This window comes from Aquila chrysaetos, chromosome 3 (assembly GCF_900496995.4).
Source record: "Aquila chrysaetos chrysaetos chromosome 3, bAquChr1.4, whole genome shotgun sequence".
NCBI classification, from domain to species: domain Eukaryota; kingdom Metazoa; phylum Chordata; class Aves; order Accipitriformes; family Accipitridae; genus Aquila; species Aquila chrysaetos.
In genome coordinates, this window is record NC_044006.1 from 32,712,347 (window position 1) to 32,733,591 (window position 21,245).

At 44.4% G+C, this 21,245-nt stretch overlaps 1 protein-coding gene across 1 annotated transcript in view; it reads left to right on the forward strand.

The window, feature by feature from the left end:
• The first annotated feature begins 673 nt into the window (after positions 1-673).
• The window catches only part of LOC115339805, a 68,143-nt gene continuing 47,571 nt past the window's right edge, over positions 674-21,245 (forward strand). Inside the window, exons 1-2 of the mRNA XM_030010297.1 lie at positions 674-765; positions 2,857-2,915. Coding sequence (XP_029866157.1) covers positions 2,866-2,915 — 50 coding nt within the window. The 5' untranslated portion in view covers positions 674-765; positions 2,857-2,865. The remainder of the gene's footprint in view (positions 766-2,856; positions 2,916-21,245) is intronic.

Genomic DNA, 21,245 nt, shown 5'->3' on the forward strand with positions numbered 1-21,245 from the left:
CCCGCCCCACGCCCGAGCCGCGGATCCCTCCGGCCACCGGGGAACTCACTGCGGCGCTATTAAGCGATCGGTACCGACCCCCGGGGGGAGGCAGGGCAGAGCAGGGCAGGGCAGCCCCCCGCCCCCGAGGGCGGCACCTCCGAAGGTGCGGGCCGGCAGCCTTGCCCGCCGGGCTGGGGCTGCTGCACGGGGTCCCCCCCCCCGGGCGGGCGGGCGAGCAGCCGTGCCGGCAGGCAGCGCCGGGCGCGCGTGCGGGCGGTGGACGCGTTCTAGAACGCCGCGGGGGTGGGGTGGCGGGGTGGCGGGGTGGGCGGTGGAATCGGGAACGGCTCCGTTCTAGAACACCGGGTGGGTGACACCCCCCAGCCCCCCTCGGCGGCGTTCTAGAACCCCGCCCGTCCAGCGCGTGGCGTGGCGTGGCGTGGAGTGGCGTGGCGCGGCGTGGCGCGGAGCTCCCCCCCCCCCCCCGCCGCGGCCGCCGCCCGGCGGGGCCCGCCCGGCTCCGCAGTGTAGGGGGCTGCCCCGTCACCTGATCACCGCCGCGCGCGCGCGCTCTCGGGGGGGGGGGGGGGGCGGGCGCGCGCGCGCGAACCGCCCCCCCCCCCCCCGAGGAGCGCTGCGCGGGCGCGGGGGCGGGGGTGCCCGGTATATACGGCCCCGCCGCCCCCGCCCCTGCCTGCCTCCTGCAGCAGGGGAGGCTGCGAGCCGCCGCCGCGCCGGGCCCCGGCAGGTGGGCGAGCCGCACCGCACCAGGGCTGCTACGGGGTGAGTGCGAGGGCAGGAGGGAGAGGGGATCCGGCACGACATCCTAACACCCAGGGGGGGGCGGGGGGGGAGCGGCGCCACCGCCGCCGCCGTGGGAAGGTGCCGGGGGGGCGGCGGCGACGGCGTCCGCGGGGCGGCGGCCGCGGGGGTCTCGCCCGGGCCGTACCTGTTGCGGAGCTCGGGGGGCTGGGGGCGTGGGCGGCGGGGGTGTGGAGTTGGGGGTGGCGGCGGCCGGCAGCCGCCCGCGCCGGTGGGTAGAGCCCCGCGGATCCCCGGAGGTCCGGCCGGCCGGCCCGCCCCGCCGCAGGGGAGCGGAGCGGCTTCGCCCTGCCCGCCCCGGGGCCGCGGTGCCGGCGCGGAGAAGCGCGGGTGGCGGGCCGGGCGGCGCGGCGGGGGCAGCCAGCGGCCGGCGGCACCTGCACTACGGCAGCCCGCGGGCGCAGCCCCCGGCCCGGCCGGGCTCTTACCGGAAAGTTTCTAGAACTCCTTAAAACGGGAAGTTGCGTTAAAAAAAGCAGGCAAGCTCCCGGGGACCGGGCTCCCGTGCCGCCGCGGCCCGGTGAGGACGCTGGCGCGGAGGCTCGCCTTGGCGACCTGCCCTTCCCCGCACCGCACCGCTGCGCGCGGGCTGGCGGCGGGCGGGCGCGCGCGCGGGCGGGCGCGCTGCCGGAGCGGGGGCGCGTGGCCCGGCCTCAGGCTGCCGGCAGCGGTGCGCTCGGGTGCTGCGGGCGGCGAGTTCGCTCCCCGCGCCGGGCAGGTCTGTACGGGGAAGGGTGGCGAAGGCTCGCCGCCCTGCGAACAGCTGCGGGGGAAAATGGTTTTGCGGTACCTGTGTTGTCGGGGGAGGGGGGGCGAGTGAGGGTTTGGGGGTTCGGGTGTTTGGGTGCTGGGTTTTTTTTCAGTTAAAATCCCTCCAAACTTCTGCAAGCATCACCTTCTAGCCACTCTTTGCCTCGCAGGATCGAGCAAAAGCTACAACTAATTTTTTTTTTTCTTACGTTTTGTTGGGAAATCCACTATAGGAAAAAAAAACGAAACCCTGTTCTGCTTGTCGGTGTGTTGGGAAGAGCAGCCGCTCTCCGGGAGCATGCCTTTGCCGGGCAGGTTGTGGGATGCCAGTGCTGCGCTGGTGTGTGCAGGAAGGTTCCAGAACGGCGGTGGTGCTGCCCGTTCCCCCAGCGAGGCGGGCGCTGCCCACTCTGCGGGAGCGCCCCGGAGCACCCACCTCTCGCTAGGGACCGCGCAAGGGGAATGAGCAATCAGGCTTCCACACCGATAGAGCACATCTCGCTGTAACCCGGCGTGGGGGGGGATGACAACGTAAAGCTTCCACGCTGGGTGCTTGTGATGAGGAGAGGTCGGCTTCCCTCGTGCAGTCGTGGTTCGGTGACCAAGCTGTAGCTCGGTGCAGTCAGTAACAGGGAAGCACCGGAAAACGCCTTTGCTGTGCTGCTTCTACTGAAGTGTTTTTGAGAAATCCAGGTTGCTACAACCTGGAAGAGGTTTAAAACGGCAGTAGTTGATGATGCTCCCTTTTAACAAGTCCTTTCCTCTGGCAGTAGAGCACTAGCTCTCTTTGTAGCATAGGCGTTAACACGCTTTATGCAGCAGGATGGGTTCTTTTTGCTTTCTAACAAACTAGCCCAATTACACAAAATCTGCTGAGAGGGGCGACCTACTTGGGGAGAAAAGGCAAAAGAGTGTTTGAGGAGGCCTTGATTTCAAACATCACCTCGCATGTCCTACCGTTTGTCCTAACCAAGCAGGGTTATTACCTCCTGAAGGTGTGAAATGCATGGTGTAAAGGCTTGCTCCTTTTTTTTTTTTTTCCTTGCTGCTTTAGCAGGAAGGAAATAGTTATTCATTAACATACATTTCAGGTGTTTCTTAAATGTTCTTGTATTACAGCTGTAACATCAAGAGGTTAAAATACCTAGAACGCTTCTCATTATCCTGTCTCTCTCAAACCATATTTAAAATTAGAGCATCATTAGCCAAGTCATAGGTGGTTCTGGGGAAGTGGGGGATGTTTTATGGTTGAAAGTCGCAAAGCCAACAAATAACATCTTCACAAATACCTGGGTCTTGCAGGTCTTCAACATGGTTGGCATTGCCACAGCTACCTTCCTGCATGCGGCTCAGTGCAACATGTAAGTACAAGAGGTGTTCCTGTGAATGCTCGTGTGTGTGGATTTTGGTAGATTAATGGTTTCTTGCCCCCCTCTTTAAATAGGCGGGTTGATTGCGACAAATGGGGAACGTAGCATATTGCAGATGTTTTTGGTTGGGAGGCATCATGGGTAATATTCGAAAGGCTCTGCCTTTCGTACCAAAAAAAAAAAAAAAAAAAATAGTAACTAGGAAAGAATTTGCCTGTATTTCCAGTGCTTGCATCCCAGCACCTATTCCCTGTGAAAGAATGAGATATATTTCAATTAATTTGTGGCAATGTTATGGCCTTTCTTGAGCCATTGAAATGTCAGAAGGTAGGTACCCCAAGAATTTAATTAATACCACTCAACAGTCAATGAATACATGAAAACCACAAAGCAAAACTAAGGTATGATAACAAATACAACTTATTTCATGTGAAAATAGTGTTTTTAATGTATTAAGAATATAAACTGTCTTACCAGTGTGAAACATCTACGTATTAAATGCCTGTTCAGAAGGGGGGAGTTGGCCGCATTTCACCACAGGTTAAGTAATTGTGGGTTAATAGGATTCTGTCAAATACATGCTGGGAAATATTAGTGTAAGAAGTAATGATTCTTCTTAATATGCCTGCATTTTACCCTTGAAAAGAAGTCCACATTTCTGAAAACTTAGTACTGCATAGATGCCTGATGGCTGTCCGGAGATGTAAAATAGGTTTTAAAAAGGTGCTGTAGAGGGGATAAATAATAGATGCTCATAAGATCAGTTTTAGAAATAGAAGCGGGGGATGAATTGGGCCTTCCACAGTGAAAACTGTGTCCTATCTGCTTATTTTCCCTTTGATACATTAGCCTAAATGATGCTCCATTTTGACTTGTGTTAATATTATTGTTGGCTAGTCTGTCGGGCTTGTGTTTTGAAAGATAGATGAGGGTACAAATTCTTTTTAATTAAACTGAGTGTACATAGAGAGACCTAGGAGAATGTGATATTACTTGAAATTGTTTCGAAAACAGAAAATATCTTCTGTACTTTAGCAGTGTCTTCAGTATTTTCTCACAGTGTGTAGTTGGTATTCAGTGTTAAGGTATGGCTGCCTCAAATCAGTCACATAAATAGTGATTAAGTAAATGTGACATTATTTCATGAGAAACTTGTCATTTACTATTCTTATGAATTAGGTGGTTAAATTCATGTGTTTACTGAAAATCTTATAACTTGGATTTCATAAGTATAAAGTTTTTAACATTCTTTTCGCATACTGTGCATTTGCGTAGTAGTGTCAATACATATGCATGGTGCAAAGAGAGGAAATCGTATTTACTTCATCTTATTTTAACCTTTACATTTAATATGTAATACACAGAGTGAGGTAGATGCGGGGGCTCTGTGTGTAAAAATCCTTGTTCTCAAGATATTTTTGGGAAAAATAATTGATCAATATAGGCTTGTCTGTTTTTTGGGGGGGAGTGGGTGCTTTGAAGAAGGGTGGGGTTGTTTGTTTGGGGTGTTTTTTTTTCTGGTAATTCTTCATTTTTAAAGAATTGGTTTCCTACTTTAAGAAACCAGCAAAGGAGGGAGAGATGTGAGACCTTATTGCAGGAAAAGGTCAGTACTATCCTGTTCCTTCATTGTTTCATTCGTGGGGTTTTTCTTCCTCGAGTCTGACCTGCCAAAAGATTGTTTGGGAGGAGAGGGAAAGAAGAGAGTGTGTCTTTTAAGGTAGATGCCTGTATCGGAGGGGATGCTTAATTAGAAAATTGTAATACAGCCCTACAGCCTAATGGAGTGAGAAGATGACAATTCTCAGCCAGCTGGGTGGGGCACAATGCAGTGCTAACTGTAAGCCTTTTGTCTAATAAAAATGTCTGAAACAAAGTGATTGTCTGGTAATCAGCATCCCACTTGACCTTTTTAAAGACAGGAAAACAAAGTTAATTAATGTATCTTTCAGTTGCCACCCGGTATGTCGGGATTTTTGTGCATTACTAGAGAGCCACGACTTTTGCAGCTTTGGTTCCTATCACAGCGTGGCTATTCAGAGTTTGAAAGATTATTTGTGAAATAGTGCCTGTTGGAATTATTAAAGCCTCGAGCAAAAGAAAAGCCCTCTATACAGCTGCTAAATTACTTTGCCTGACTGTTTTTAAGGTTTCTTTTCTTGTCAGTGCAATGAATTAACTTCACCAGAGTTTCACAGGGTTGCTGGAAAACACAAATCTTGCTGTTCCTAAGCTGCACTTTAAGTCTCCTGTATTACTGAATAGTTGGAATTACTAGATAATTACAGAAAACCTAGTGCATTATGTAAGTTAAATGTAGGCATTGTTTAAAAACCTTATTTTAATGAGATAAGGCATTCTTAAATGCTTTTGCTAGAAAAGTGAATTTGAGCTTCTTTAAATGCTGAAAATACTGCATGATTATTAAAGAATTTGTAGCGTTTCGTAAGCAGGATGCTTGCAAGACGCTGTTATTCTTTTAAGGCTCTAGAATGTAAAATCAGGTCTAATAATCCCAGGTATGTGTAAGCAGCTATTTAGTTTTGCTAAATTTGAAATGGTATAAATTGTATAGCTTGTGCAAGAATCCAGTAAGCCTGAATCTATTGAAAATTGTGTAGTACAAGAGTCTGATTGTTCTGATGCAGAAGATCATCAGTGGGAGGGGAATTTTATATGGTTGTGAGGTACCTTGGAAATAATAAAACTAATAATTGTGCTGGTTTGTTAGTCCATTAAATGCTTAATTACTTCCTTTGAACACGATTGAGGAGGTTCATTTACAAATTAATACTTGTTTTTAATGCTAGGTGACAGTATCACCACTGAAATGCAGAATTCTCTGTGGTTTACACTTTTTGTAGAGACAAACAATTTAATTTGCATGTATCGGAAAGAAAATGGTGGCTTCTCATCTCTCGGTGAAGACTGAATAGAAAGCTGATGTGGTGATGTCTTAACACTGGGGCACTGTTTTGCAAGGAATAATGTATAAGCTGAAGTATCATCATAAAATTAGCCAAACTTGAAAGAGAGCAGTAAACGTTTTGAGATGCAGTTCCTCTGCTGCACTTAATATCTGAATGTTATAATGGGTGTCTACGTTAATAGAACACACTCAGGCTTATGTATTGTATTATAGATAAAATAGGGAATGGGCTAAAGAGGGGGAATGTAAGTGCTATCCAGGAACTGATTTTTCTTAAGCTTACTGTTGGATATTCAATGCTAAGATGAAAAAGTATAAATGGTAAACAGTACGTATTTATCATCTGTGCAGTATTGATCTAGATGAAAAGGAAACAAGTAAAAATCAGCATTTTAAATAGAACTTAAAAATGAATCTATAAGACTTTGAAACCTGTAATCAGTGTAAATTGGAGGGGAGGAGAAGGAGGGGATTGGGGGAACGGTTGCATGAGTAGAGCACATGCTCTACTTCAGCTCTGTATAAGGAAGTAGGTATCGTGATGGAGAAGATAAAGTGACCACCTAAATTTATTGGATTCCAAATCAACTAGTAGCACTTGTGAATTATACGGGTATTTCTGCAAATCAGTGTGTTGTGTCTGTGCTTTGTTGGAGCAGCAGACCTATTTGCAAAGCTGTTTGTCACACTGTCGTTTTTATTATAATAGGGCTTATATGGAAATATTCCTGCAATGCATCTAAAGAAAAGACAAATGGCAGCATTTATAGAAGGTGGCAGATTATACTGCAGTGTGTGTGTAGGGAGGAGGGGGTTGGTGTTGTGTCATTCCCCCCATCCCAGCTCCCTTACTAAAGAGGGATTGACATTATTTTGTTTAAATATGGTGCGTGTTACATTGGACTAATGTAAAGATTAACACAATAGGGCCCTTAACCTGGTTAAGGACTCTGGGTCCTGCCCCAAGGTAAATAATGAATACGGTTTTGTTTGCTGAGCGGGTCTTACTGTGTGGAAAAATAGCTGGGAGTCTGTTCTTTTTTCTTTTTAACTGCTTGTCTCGCGTATAAGTCAATTAAAATTAGGAGTGTTTTGGAAGAAGTTTGGCCTTTCTAACAAGCCAAGAGACTTGGATTTTGTTGTTTTATTTCAGCTGGAGGGCCTGATCCCATTTTAATATTTTTGTCCTTAAAGAGCAAAAACATCAATTTCAGGATTAAAAAAAAAATGGTGACCTTTTTAGCTGATGTAAAGGAGCGATTGCTCTTGTGGACTTGTGCTGTTCGTCTTCTGTAGTGAATGTGGTCCTTAGTAATTCAGCAATATACTGTTAATTTTTGTGTAAATTTGGAATTTAATTTTTCTTAAAGTGTTAGAGGGGAAAAACATGAACAAGGAAGGCAGAGATGAGATAAAATGGTATTTTTTTTTTCTCAGTGGGAAAGACTGCTTTCCCTCCTGAATAGGTTTAATTTCTCCATCTTCTCTAGTAAGGGGTAGCATGCAAAGGGATGCAAGTCTTAGACGACGATGCAGGCTTTATTTGCAAGAAGGTGCAAAGCTGGACCCAAGTTCCTTGGTGTCCTGGTGGGTCACACCTTCCTCCCCGTGGACCCTACCTGGTGAAGGATAGGTCTGGCTGAGTTTTTGGCTGCTCTTTGTTCTGGTGAAAACCAGCGTTCGTCTAGGAAGCTGACAAATAAGAAATAGGTTATTTTAAGGATTTACTAAAGTGTGAGCTTAAATTAGAATGCTTCTGAAGACAGATCTAGTCTAGATTTAGACTGCAACTGAAAGAAAAGTTGTAAATTATTATTATTTTGGTTAACTATCAAGGTAATGATGCCACAGGCAGTTTTGGAGTGTATTGCAGTAAAATGGCTGCCTCCAGTTGTCTTGGCTGTGCTTGCAGCAGCACGAGCTCTGCCCCAAGTCCTTCATCTGTGCTGGCTTATGGTCCCATTAGCCAAGCTGAGAGCCCTTTACTTTGAGATGCACCTTGCAATTCTTGCATCCTTGAACAGCTCTGTTAGCACAAGCTGAGTGTTTTCACTCAGCTTGCTGGCATGCTATGGACTTTCATCCTGAGTTGCTTGACTCATCAAGGCTTCTTAAATATTTTCAAGGTTGACACAGAAAGCACTGGCGTCACTGCAGCCAAGGAGAACAGTGCTATTGACTGCAGTTGAGGTGAGGTGTGCCCCGCTGGCGGTCATATAGTGGCTGTGCATCCCTTTCCCCTTGCACGGTGTCCTCCTGAGAGAGGAGGGTCTGCAAAAGACACCATAAGAGTCTCTTACCACCTGCTTTCCAATTCAGTGTTAGATAACTTACCAGAACAGGGTTACCCTACCCTAAAGAAAGAAAACTGTCTAGCAGTTAAGTGACTCATGCTGTGCATGTCACACAGCTGCACAGAGGCAACTGGCAGCCTCGCTGTGCCAGAGCAGGTACTAGAGCTTCGACTAGTCTGGTTGCAAGTCACCCTTGAGGACTTGCAGGTTTACTGGAAGCACGGTGGAAACACTCTTGGCATGCTGTGGTAGGTATTGCATTGGTGAAGATGCTGGTGGCTGTATCTTAAATCTCTGCTGTTGACTGATCATCAGGTCCAAGCGAGCCAAGGAAGGACCAGACATAAAACTGGACAAAACCCAGGTACTTCCAGTGTGAGTTATGCCCTGCTTTCCCCCTGCCCCAGTCCTGGTATGTTACTGGTCCTGAGAGCCGTTGAGGATGGGCACAGCCTGAGGAGCTTGGAGCTGGCACTGGCAGGGCAAAGCTTGCTCCCAAAGGGGAGGATGATGTTGCAGCTAATTCCAGATGTACAGCCTCATCGTATCCTCTAGTGGTTCTCTAGCTAGGCTGTAAAAAAAAAAACAAACCAAAAACATTTTCCTTCAAAGCTTCATCTTTAAAAGTTAGAGGCGCTGCCTGGTGACTAACTCTAGGATTGGAGGATGGATGTACAGGGACTTAAGACAGCTCAATCTGTCACAGATGCCAAGCCTGACCTTGGATGCATAGATAAGCTTCCCTCCAGCGTTGCTTTTCCAGCAAAGAATTGGGTGAGGTGGTGGAAATGGCATTTATCGACTTCTTGGGAGCATGCTGTGAGGTCTAATGTTTGTAAAGATGTTTGTGATCCTTTGGGAAGAAGTACAGTGTGCTCCTGGCTGGCACTCCTGCTTCATAACCCCCTTTGTAGGGGTGAGGTGGGAAGCATGGTTTGAATCTCCACTCCTCAAAACCTGCTCACTGTGGGCTCCTTCAAAAAAGACAGGGACAGCTTTCCTGGATAAAGGGGTAGATTCCCAGAGCATTTGAATGCGTTATCCAGCTAGCTGTCAGTATCAGAGCTGCTGAAATGGGGAGTGTACATGGTTGCATGCAGCCTTCTTTTGGGGAAAGGAAGGTGGTTTTTTTCCTTGTTTTGTGTTTTAAGTGAAAGCAATGTCTGCTGGCCAGAGAAGACTGGGAAGAGCTGTGTGCTTCATAGCCTGCAAAGGGGGCTTTGACGCTGCTTGGAGCCAAGCAACCAGAGCGTGGATGGGATTTACAGCTGTGAGTGATGTGCCCTCTTCCCTCTGCAGTGTGCTCAGCAGGAAGGCTCCACATCTGCCTGTGGCTTTCGCCCCTGGACAGCATCACTTGCTGGATTATGGAGGCTGTCATTTATCATCACTGTCTCTGACTGTAAAAGACAGTCCAGCGCTCCTGACAAAGCGATGGGAGGATTGGGTATGGTCGAGAAACAGCTTGCAGGGTTGTCAGGCTTTTTTTAAGTAGGAAAGTGATTTCAAAGGAGGAAAAGGAGGTTGGGAGTTGGGCGGGAGGGAAAGATCCCCAAAGACCTACAGCAACAACTTTACACTTGCACAGAGAGTTGAAATTTGCATGAAGAATGAAAAGTGGTATAAATAAGTGTGCCTGAGCACAATTGGAGATAGGGATTATTAAAAAAAAAAGGGGGGGGGGCACAAGGGCTTGTATTCAGAATGGTCAGCAGGCTTAGTATTCCTTCCAGGGAAAGCTGATGGGAAGCTAGTAGAGTTTTCTGGGAGGGAAGATGCAGCATATGTCAGAAAAGGGAACTGGTGGGTCACCTGGATGCTGCAGGGGGATTGCTGGGGTTTGGGAGCACACCAGGCGCAGGGGACCTGGGAGCATGCTTCTTGCCCTCCATGTGCCAGGAGGCTGGTGTCTAGCTGGACAACAAACAGCCTGTTTGAAGGTGCAAAGGTTGAATAGTAATGGGATTAACAGCACATTTGCAGTCTAAAAACTAACAAGTCCTGGTACTTGGCTGGATCGATTCTATTCCCATTAAAATATGCTGGTTTTCTGCTTTTGGTTTCAGCAGGTAAAACTACTACACTGAAAGAGTTACCTCACACTGGATAAACTGCACAGGCTTACCATTAGCATCTCCTAGAAAGGTGTTAAGTATTCATGTACCTGTTTATACTGAGAGCTGTGGTGTGCCCTGTGCTGCTTTTTTATTTTAGGGCTTGTTACCTATTCATGCAATGTCAGTACTCTGGAGACCCAGTCTTCCTCCAGATATGTTTTCAGCAATATTAAAGTGACTGTATAAACCCCATTTGCATATATCTTGAGCAGGGTTGACAGTTTAAAAGATAATCCAACAGCGTTAGGAAAACAGGTTGGAGGCTCCATGCAAATTCAGCAAGCTCTTCCATCAGAAACCAGAGTGTGAAGGGGCATCTAGCGGGATGCATCTGCTGCTCTCTGGTACCTGTACTGCCCCAGTGACACATGCAGGACCTCCGGTCACTACCAGCAGTTGCAGGAGAACAGCTGCTGACATTGTGCCATCTGTGTCCATTGTGCATTAAATCCTTGCAAGGCTTGCCTGAAATGTGTGGCAACTTGCAGTGGAGCCAGCCTGCGGAATTGGGGTGTGAGTCCCTCCTCCTGTACTGCGCTGCCTTTACCACCAAGGTGCCTTCCTTAAAAGCCACTAATCTGCTGTCTCTTGGAAAGTGTGTTTGGGGTTTTTCCTATTGACTGTCAGCTCCTGCCTAGTCACATCAGTGTCACATAATCTGCTGCCCACATGTTTCTCAGTTGCCATCCCAGTCTCGATGACTTCCCCTCATGGCTCACCTTGTTGTTCTAACCTGGCTGCCGCTGTGCCTGCAGCAGATCTGGGTGCTGTCGCAGGCTGGCATCGCTGTGCAATGGTGCTGTGAATTGCAGGTCGCGCAAGAACTTGCATCTTCAATGCATCCAGGAGAGGTGCAGATGTAAGCTCAGGCTCCTTAGCAGCAGGGATTTCTGAAAACACATACCCGATAGGCAGCAATGGCAGCAGCAGCAGTAGAAAGCTTCAGTAGGTACCTCCACCCACAACCCATTTCAAAATAGTAATGAGAACATTCAGCAGTTGGTAGTCTAATGTGTCTTGGGATATACTGATTTTTTTTTTTTTTTTTAAGCTGGCTTTGCTGTTTTTTCAGGAGTCATGTGATCAAAAGTTAAAGGGGTTTTATTTCTCTGAATCTCAAAGGTTAAAGTGGCAACAGTTTCTTTGTGCTGTTTGACGCAGGATCTAGCCATAGCCTGAGAGCACCGGAGCTTCCCTTTGGTGCTGCGTGGCTAGTGGATGATAACATATCAAATACCAAGGAACAGCTGAACAAAAGCTCTTTTTAAAACAAACAAAAAAAGCCCTATGCCCAACCTTACAGAGGCCGTAGCATTGCTGGTTCTTAAACTGTTTTGCCTTGTTGGGCTAGGGTTGGAAAGTTCTCTAGATGCATGTGCTGTCAGGGGAACAGAAAAGACTGAGTAAACCCTCTGTTCCTGCTTCCAAAAATAATCCAGGCTAAGTCAAGCAATTCTTTAACTCCACCTGTTCTGAAACTTGGGGGAAAAACGTAATTCCTGCTACTTTGATTAGGTCAGAAGGTGTAACTGATGCCTCAGGAAATGCGGAGGGAAAGGGCTGTAAGGATGCCTACGGCTTACCTGCTGTTATGGAGCTACCAAAAATGCAGCTGAGTTCTTGCTACAACCTCATGAAAAAGTTGGTGAGGGCAGTGTTAGAAGTTGTGGTGTTTAATCGCCTCCAGACTTCGGGGAATAGAAAATTGAGGTAATACAGGAGATGTTTCTGTCAGGCAGAAGAACAAGCTGTGGGTTGCTTTGCAGGTACCAGTTCTCGCATTGTCTGCATCTTGCTTTACATTGCTTGTTTATGTTATAAATAGGTCAAGGCAGGAATATGCCTTGTTTATACAAATCTGCAAAAAAACCAGCATGCTTCTGGGTGTTGTGTAGCTAACCTACAAGGGGTTTTGTTCTTGTATCTGTTTCTGGAGGGGCCAGGCACTGTGTGTGATCTGCGGTGCTAATGGGAACGTAGGTGAGAAGCGAGACGCAGAAGGGCCTTTGCGCAGAGCAGCGTGGGAACAACCTTTCCGTGGCTCTCGCCCAGACTGAGAGGAGTTTAACCTTGCAAACTCTGAGCTGTCGGAGGATTTGAGGGAGCGAGATAGGGAGTGCACAGTTTGGAAAATCGGCATTAGGGGTTAATGCTGCCTGAGGGTTTTGACCCCACAGGTGCGTGCCTGGGGCTGGTGGGAAGAGGAGCCAGCCAAGGGGCTTCCCCTCTTGCTTTTGAATTTGTCTGGTTTTTTTTTTTTTTTTTTCTTTCCTCTTTCTCTTGTCTGCCCTCTCATCACAGGATTGATCAGCCCGGTTGTGCCCTCTCCTGCAACCGGGCGAGCAGGGTGAGGCCCCTTGTCTGCCAGCAGCACCCCAAGGGGGCACGGGGAGCAGGGCTGCGGGGGGGCCACCAAGGCATCCCGGCCTGGGGACTCCCCACCCTGCGGGAAACGCAGCTGTGCCTGCAGCCCCTCTCCCTCCCTTAAAAACAAACTCGCAGGGGATTCAATAAAAGGTGAAACCCAACGTAGTAATTCCAGAGAATGGCTAATATTTTATTACTGGGAAGAAATCGTCTCTCCCTGTGAGTAGGAAAAAGGAAAATGTGAGAAAGAGCGTGTTCTGTAAGGACGACAGGGTGTGGCTCAAGCATCAGTAACAAATGCTGGAAGGAAAAAAAATGCTCTTTGTTCTGCAGTCAGGTGGGTTGACAACTATTCTCACCCATTCCTGGCATGCATAACACCCAATGCAATTAAAAGATCGGGGAAGGCTTGACATACTGAAATTGCTGCAAATGCAGCAAGCAAAGAGATTCAGCCTAGATTCTGCTGCCTTTTTTTTTTTTTTTTTTTTTTAGTTTTTAAACAATTAAGTTTCAAAGCTCGTCAGTATCAAAATTAGCATATTTGTGTTTCATGCAGCTGCATTGTTTTAATATCAATGTTTTGTGTGTTTAGTGCTTCAGATGGTAAGTTAAAGCTCTCTAGCACCAAAATTTTTACTGGCCTATGTGTGACTAGAATTGGACCAAAGTGTGTGTTAAAGTGTATTAAAAATGTGTATATCCATATACGCATGCAGTACAGCAAATTGACTCATAATGACTGTCTTGCTAATTGGAAAATAATTTCAAAGTTATTCCTTTTACACTACCCTGGTTTGTCTGGCAGGTTTAGTAACACTTTTTAAAAAAAAAAAATAAATACATGGAAAATAAAAATATATTCACAGTTGCTTTTAGATTGCTACAGGCTAAAGGAGTATCTTGAGCTTAAAAAAACTATTATCTTTTTTTTTTTTAATGCTTTGTTCATTCTGCTGTAAGTTGGTTTGAGTAAGTGACTAAAATGTTGCTGTCTTTTTTCCCCCTAAGCATCGGAGCTAAAACTTGGTCTCATTGCGGTTGCTGGCGGGAAGTGAAATCCTTGTGTAAGTGAAATACTATGAACTTGTTTGTAGACAAGCAAGCTGGAATGAACGTATAAAGCAATGAAAAGAGGGTATGGCCAATATACATCTCCTCTCTTCCCATTTCATATAAATTCTTTTAAGTTAGGGGTCAGGAATTTGGATAGTTACTTATTTTGTGTGTCTGTATAAATATATGTATATCTTCATATGTTCTAAAAATGTCTTATTTTTTTTTCTGGGAGGAAGAGAAGTCTACTCGCAAATTTACATCTTGTGACATTTCCTTACAACTGCACGCTGGCGTATGTACTGCTAGAGGCCAGCCCATCATTTCTTGGTAAAAAGAACCTTTCAGCTCGGTTACCTCCTGTAGAGAGCTAATTTTCCAGCAGTCAGGCTTGATCTGGATAAATAATTAGAGAGCGCGAGAGAGATGAAGATGATCACATCAGCGCTGTCTGTAATTCAGTTAATACAGCCAGACCCTGTGATTTCGCGTCTGCAGCGTACTTGCGTGGTCTCAAAAGCCGCAGAGGCAAGCAAGCAACAAAGCCAATCGGTTACATTTGTCTTGGAAGAATTAGCGGCACTTTTCATTCATTTGTCGAAAGCCAGCAAACAGCTGCAGCATGCATCTGCAGCACGAGAAGGTGATTCTTGACACGTTCGCTCTCTCCCCCCCACCCCCCCGTATGCAAAAATTTCATCACGCAATTAATGCTGGGGTATTGCCATCCTTAAGGATAGCTTTTTTTTTTTTCCTTTGCGGTTTGAGACGTTGCAGTGCTTTTTATATTTGAGTTAAAATTGGTATCTTGTACAGTGGAGTGAAAGCTGACTAGGTGAAGCCTACCATTTTGGCATTTCTTGATTTTTTTTTTTTTTTTTTTTTTTTTTAAATAGCTGGTCAAAATTATCTGATAGCAATACTAAACTGCAGCGATGATGTGCCTGGTTCCTTCATAAGCGGTAGCATTTCACATGACTTTAATATCAGTGGAAGAGATCCAGTTAAAGCAAACTACATTCTCATTAAGTCTTTGAGGATACTTTTATTCTTGATGCAAATTTGTTCCTCCTGCGTATGGTGCTATAAAGGGGTTAAAAATACATCTTTGGTTCACTTTATTCCCAGTGGTAGCTCCATCGCATTTATACATGGATCAGATTAAAATAGGTCAATATCTTCTGTGGAAGGTCTTTTGACACTTTGGTGCATGACTGCAGTACACCTACCTTGAGGATGAATGGACCCGGAGGAAATCCATGCATTAACAAAAACACAGCCTAGGGATACTTTAGGATCACATTCCTTTATTCATCAACTAAATCAAAGGCTTGACAGAGGATACTTTGTCATCAAGTCAGTCTAAATAATACTTTTTAAGGTGACAGATAACTTCTGCTGAAGAAATAAAACCCTGTATTTAGATAGGCAAGAAACATCTGAATGGTGTGGGTTTATTCTGTTCTTTATACTGCATCATTTGCATTAAAATATATATGTATATGCTCTAGCTGAAATTTTTCAGAACGTTATTAAAAAGAAAAGTGTGTATTCAGGAATTGCCTTATGGCAGGAAGTCTTTGTCTGCCCGTTTGCTTTATTGCAGTTGTTTACTGCCTTGAATTGATTTTGTCTACCAAATCAGTATATTGAGGATGGCTGAGGAAGGCAGGGTGGAGGGGGGGTGTGCAGTTCTGCAGTTAGCAGGACCAAGAAGCTGTTTGCTGCCTCATGGTGTGTAGGGTTTTTTTTTCCTTTTTTAAAAAAAACAAAAAACAAAAAAAAAAAAAAAAAAAAAAAAAAAAACCAAAAAAAACCCCCTTGGAATTTCCATATTATAAAGAGGAAGAGACTTCTTTTCGATATAATGGTGCCATTAACATCTATTAATAATGCAGACAGGGTAAGTAGCTGGAGTTGGAGCTCCCTGGGGGCCTCGTAAAACAGATGTGCACTATATCTTCCCGGATTTGATAGCTGCTGGGGTCGAGGGGGTCGCTGTGGTTCCCGTTTATTTCCTCTGGCAGCGGTTTTCTAATTTAAGCACCTCTGTCTCCTGGCTACAGTTGCCTGCTGTGATGTGGAGGGGGTGTTCGTGCATTGTCATGCCTGCTGCCGGAAAAAGGGGCACAAGCAGAGTCGCCCCTGCCTTGGTGCTGCCTGCCGGCTTGCTCACTCTCGGCGCTGTCTTCTCAGATGCGTTTTCTGTTCAAGGTGATGGAGCTGGGCTCTTTTGTTGATTATTCCCCCCCCCCAAAGAAATTAAGGTAAGCATTTCCTCCTCCTTGCAGCTGCAAATTTGTTGTTTGGGTTTTTTGGTTTTGGTTTTTGTTTTTTTTTTTTTTTGCATGGGAAGGAAGAAATATTTCAGCTTGCAAGAGCATGTAGTCTATCGCTTGAGGTGAGGTCTAGCCCCTGGTGGGAAATGTAGTTGCTCTATCCCCATTTTCAAGATTATGCTTCTCAGTTTTAATTTAATATATTCATGGTGCTGCCTCTGAATAGATAGCGCTGCATGTTCTTTCTATAGCTGTCTGCGTTTAACTTGGAGAGGGTGGGCTATGCCAGAAGGACTTAAAATATAGAATAAAAAAAGAAATTTCTTTAATTGCGGATGACTCTGCAGAAGTAGTGATAAAATATTAGTGGTCATAGTGTGTGGCAGAAAGACTTTATAATCAGTACCATATCGGATGTATTCACATCATACAGGTTTAGGATTGCCTTCAGTCAAATATGAGATGTGAACATCTGTCCCTGTGTGCACTTGTATTGCAATATAGTCTTGCTGTATGTGTTTAAATGTAGAGGTATGCACTTTTGCTAGCTTGTCACAGATGTGAGGGGGGGGGGGAAAATCCTGGTGTCAGGTCCAGATCCTTTTCAGCTGCTTCCACCAGCTGTGTGTTACAGTTAAAAGTTAGAAATGTGCAGAAAGGTAATGTAACTCCTTGGAAAGGAACAGACAGAACAGTTCTTTCTCCACCTCTTTTATTCCTCCATTACTATGTATGCAAATGACCGTTAGTCTCTCACTGCAAGGAATACTGTATTATATAGGGAAGCATAATTTCTGCTGTATATCCTACAGTAATACCCTCAGCTGAGAATCAGGTTGCATCTGCCTTTTCAGAAAGATGAAGATACATCAGGTAGAACAAAACAACAGAGGCGCGAGCAGGGTTTTTTGGAAGTGCTGTGTAAGCCAGTCTATGGGATTTCGGCAGGGAGCCTGCAGAATAGGGTGGATGGACCTTACTCCTCCCCAAAATTCGTTGAAAACTTAAAATAAAATTTGCCTCTGACTTATTACATGCTTAAAAACACTTGCTGTACAGCTTGCTTTCTGTATACTGAGACACTGTGTATTAGCTTGCCTGTCCTTGTGAATGCACACTGACATACCAGGCGTTTCACTTAAAATGGTACTGTGTGATTGCTACCAGACGGCTATTAAATTGGGGTGTGAATGGACATGTTAATAACTTGACTACCTGTCATATTTTAAAAGCATAAATATTTATAACATTTGTTCCTCAAATGTTTTCTTTCTCTAATAGTGTCCAAATCCAAAAGACAGAAATTAAATAATAAATTTTTTTATGTAAAACTTGGAGGGGAAAAAAAGACTCAAAAACAAAACTACACTTTTACGTAAAAGTTTGTTATTCTTCTCTTTTATTAGATCCAGGCTATACTTGCAGATGGTTGTCTTTTTTAATATATTGATTGTTCCTCTTATCTTTCTGATAGAATTCCAGTGTAATACTAATATGTTAGACTTCAAATATATATGTGCAGATTTTACAAAACATCTAAATTAGGTATTGAAATATGTGTAACTTTAAAATGAGTACATTTGCAAATAACTTTTAAAAATAGAGCCATTTTTCTTGGGAAAACTTGCTGTCTGTTACTTCTGGTAATTTTGGTTGCTGAATAATACAGAACATTTGCCCCCTCATTACAGAAGAGGTCAATAAGGCTCATAACTGACAGGTTCAAAAGAACAATAAAATGCCATGTGTTTTTAATCGGATACTTGAGTCAATGTTTTTTATTGATATTTTGCTAACTTAGTCTGTTTGGTAAATTGTTATGCATTTATGCAATATTTGTATCCTTCAGCCCTTTTTTTTATGAAATCAGTATGTGAAGCTATGACTGCTGTTAGTGCTTAATGATTCCTTTTCTCCTGGCTCTATAAAAATAATCCCTTCAGAATTAATTGAAGACCTAAACATTAAACAGCATAAGGAGAGATTGTAGGACCAAGCTGTATGTTTTGTGATTTGCTTATTTGTTAAAACAAAACCACCAAACCTGAGATGTTTGGGTTTTTTTTTTGTTTGTGGCATCAGTTGCTTATTTGGGCCCCCTTTTGGATTATCAGTGGCAAATCTTACATCCAAAATGCAGTTCAGATGTGTAGTATTTGGTGGTTTAATATTTAATGACTGATTATGATTGAGATTATAGATAATTCTTCTTTGACCTGGTAGGAGTTTCTCTGTGAAATGAAGACAGACTGTGGATTTTGTGGTGTTGGTGTACATTTTAGTGTACGTTTTCCCCTTACTCTCCCATGAGGGGAGAATAAACACACAGATACAATCAGTAATAGGAAACAGTAATTTTAATGACTTTTATACTATGCTTGTCCTCTGGATGATCAAACCATTTTTGTTAAGGTAGAATAATAAACAAAGCTAGAAGCAAAATTGTCCACTTAAGGAACTTGGTTAAATATAAGAATACATTGCTAGAAGTCAGGCTTCCGCATTCTTTGGGAAACAAAGGAAAGATCCTCTTTCCTTTGTTAATGGTATTTATCATCATTAACTCATTAGTTGCTGAAGGCAGAGATGAAATGTTGGAGGGATTAGAGATGATCCATTGATAAAATTCACATAGGTTCTTTGAGGAATGCCTGTGTGCTGGTATTTTGCAGATAAAATACACACAAAAATACATAAGCTGCACGCACTGCTCCTCCTTAAATAACACTGAATTTTTATCCTGTGTTGATGCATGTGTTTAATGCTTTCTAAATAAAGAAGAACAATTGCAGAATTCCTTTTTATCTAAACTTTGGGTGCGCCCTTGTGTAAAATGGAAATGCTTTGTGAGGCATCCATGAGAAGGGAACAAAGTAGGAGGTAATATGGGGCTGCTTTATATGACAAGCTGTGATTCAGCCTCTTCTGGAAATATATCATTGTAATTTTGTCTGAGCAGTCTTAATTTTTTGAAGAGTTAACCTTTTTTAAGTGATCATCTGCAAAGCAGGATCAATTGTGGGTTGACACACAGCAGTATATAAAAATACATAAATATATAGATGTTTTTCTTTGAAAATTATCTTTTTTCTCTTTATTTACATGTTGAGGGAAATATGTCCAAAATGTTAGGAATATTTTTTTCCTTTAGGTAGGTATAGCACTTTTGCATGATGCATACTCTTTGCTTTTTTCAAGTCCAGTGAGTTCTACTCTAATTGAATTTTAAAGAACTGTGTTTCAGTGGATGCTGCACTACATTGTGTCTTGCTTACAAACCCACAAATAATTTGCACAATTTTTTAAAATTTATTCCCATTAAATCATATATATGTGTTCCTTGAACTTTCTGTTAAAGGGGAAACAAATTATTCTTTCTAGTGACTCTTATGGTTTTGTGTGAGATCTTGCAAACCTCTAACCAGGATCCTTACTGCAGCTGCTTATGATAACCTCCAGCATGTTGATGTGAGGGGAGGAGCAGAAATCTAACAGCTCACACTCCAGACACCTACGCTGATTGCAATAGAGGAAACTCTGTACAGTAGCAAAACAGAATAGTAAATATAGAGTAAGAAATCATGAAAATGTAGGTCCCCTCTTCATAATTATAACTTGCCACATCAAGCTGAATACTCTTTTCTGTATATGATGCAAGTGACATTACTTGCAGGGGAAAAATCCTCAAATTTATTCATTGTATTTACTATTTATAAATGTATGTTTCTGTGTCTCCTGATATCTGATTGACTGACCTCAAAAGGAGGGCTTGTTCTTCTCTGGATTGTGACTCTAGCTTCATACTCGTACAAACAGATGTAGCATTGGTGGTGACAGCTGAAGAGCAGCGGTGATAAAATTTTCTCCATCTTTCTCTTTTGTTCAAGTCAGATGTACAGTTGTGTATATTTATTTGTGTGGCTTTGTACATGTGGCAGAGTGGCTGTGAATGTACTTGGGAGTCTCCAGGGATTCAACACGGGTACCATGGATGTGCAGGGACAGCGCTTCTAGTACCCTTTTTGAGTTTCCACAAGCAGGAACTTGAATTACTTTTCCCAGAATCTTCCATCAGGGAGCAGATTATTTTGATCACAGAAGGATATGAAGTAGTTATTTATCGGATGTGCCTTTAAAGACAGGAGGCTGCATTTGTGTACAGAATAGGAGACAACTACTGATTAATTATGCTATAAACCACACATAGCTTATAAATGTGTGCATGATAAATGTCTGTATCGTATACCCTTTTCCACTTTATCCATGGACAACCCATTCATTCGTCTCCCTGACTGCTGCAAATATTTCAAACACCCATCCCTTTTAAAATAAAATAAAACCTGCCATCATAGTGACTTTTTTCTTCCTCCTCCTTGCTGAAATGGTGAATTTCCCCCTCTGCAGATCATGCCTGTTTGTTGTGTATAAGAGATTTGAAAGTGATTGGCATGTTGTAAGCAGCCTCACCTGAAGGAGGGGGGGGACAAGGACCCCTGTGCTGGCTGTGGAGCACAGCCTTTGCCTCTGCAGGAGAGATGAGCACTGGGCTGTGTGGGAAAGGGCTGGGGACGATGCTTTGGGTAGAGCCCCTCATCTCCATCCCTTTCAAGGCCTCTGCTCTTGGTGCTCTAATGGGAGGGGGAGTGGCGCCTTCTGGGCTTGAAAGGGTTAAGAAAATGTGACTTTGTACCCACTAGCCTTGCATGTCTGCATTTACTAAATTACATTTTATTAAAAGGCAAAGTCACTTTCCTGACACTGTAACTCTGACCTTCCCTCAGGGGCACTTGTTATCCCAAAGGTATGGCTTTCTTCCTTGAGGAAATAACATCGCTGTCCCTCCCTCCTGCTTGCTTTATGCACCAGCACTTAATTTCTGTGAGATGCAATGTATCTTCTTTGTGTGTTTAGACCATGAACGCTGCATACGGAGATTAAGCTACTCTGCATGACAATTATGTGTACGTGAAACTCTTCATTAGCCTCCGTACTAAAGAAAGGAGAAAATAGATGTCACAGAAAAATTTCTGCCCAGTTTTGCTTCTGCAGCAGATGAGTGGGAGTGTTGAAGTACCTCTTCTGACTCCGGAGCGGCAGCGTGTGGGTCTTCAAGCAAACTTCTCCAGTGATAGATGAACAGGGACTGCAGCACGGTGGTCCTGGTTGCGTGGCCAAACCAGGAGCTGGGGTACCACTCGAGTGAAGGAGGCGTTTCCAGGCCTGAGCATCTCCCTGCATCTGCATTGCTTTGTCCGTGACCCTGTGTTACCTCCAAAACA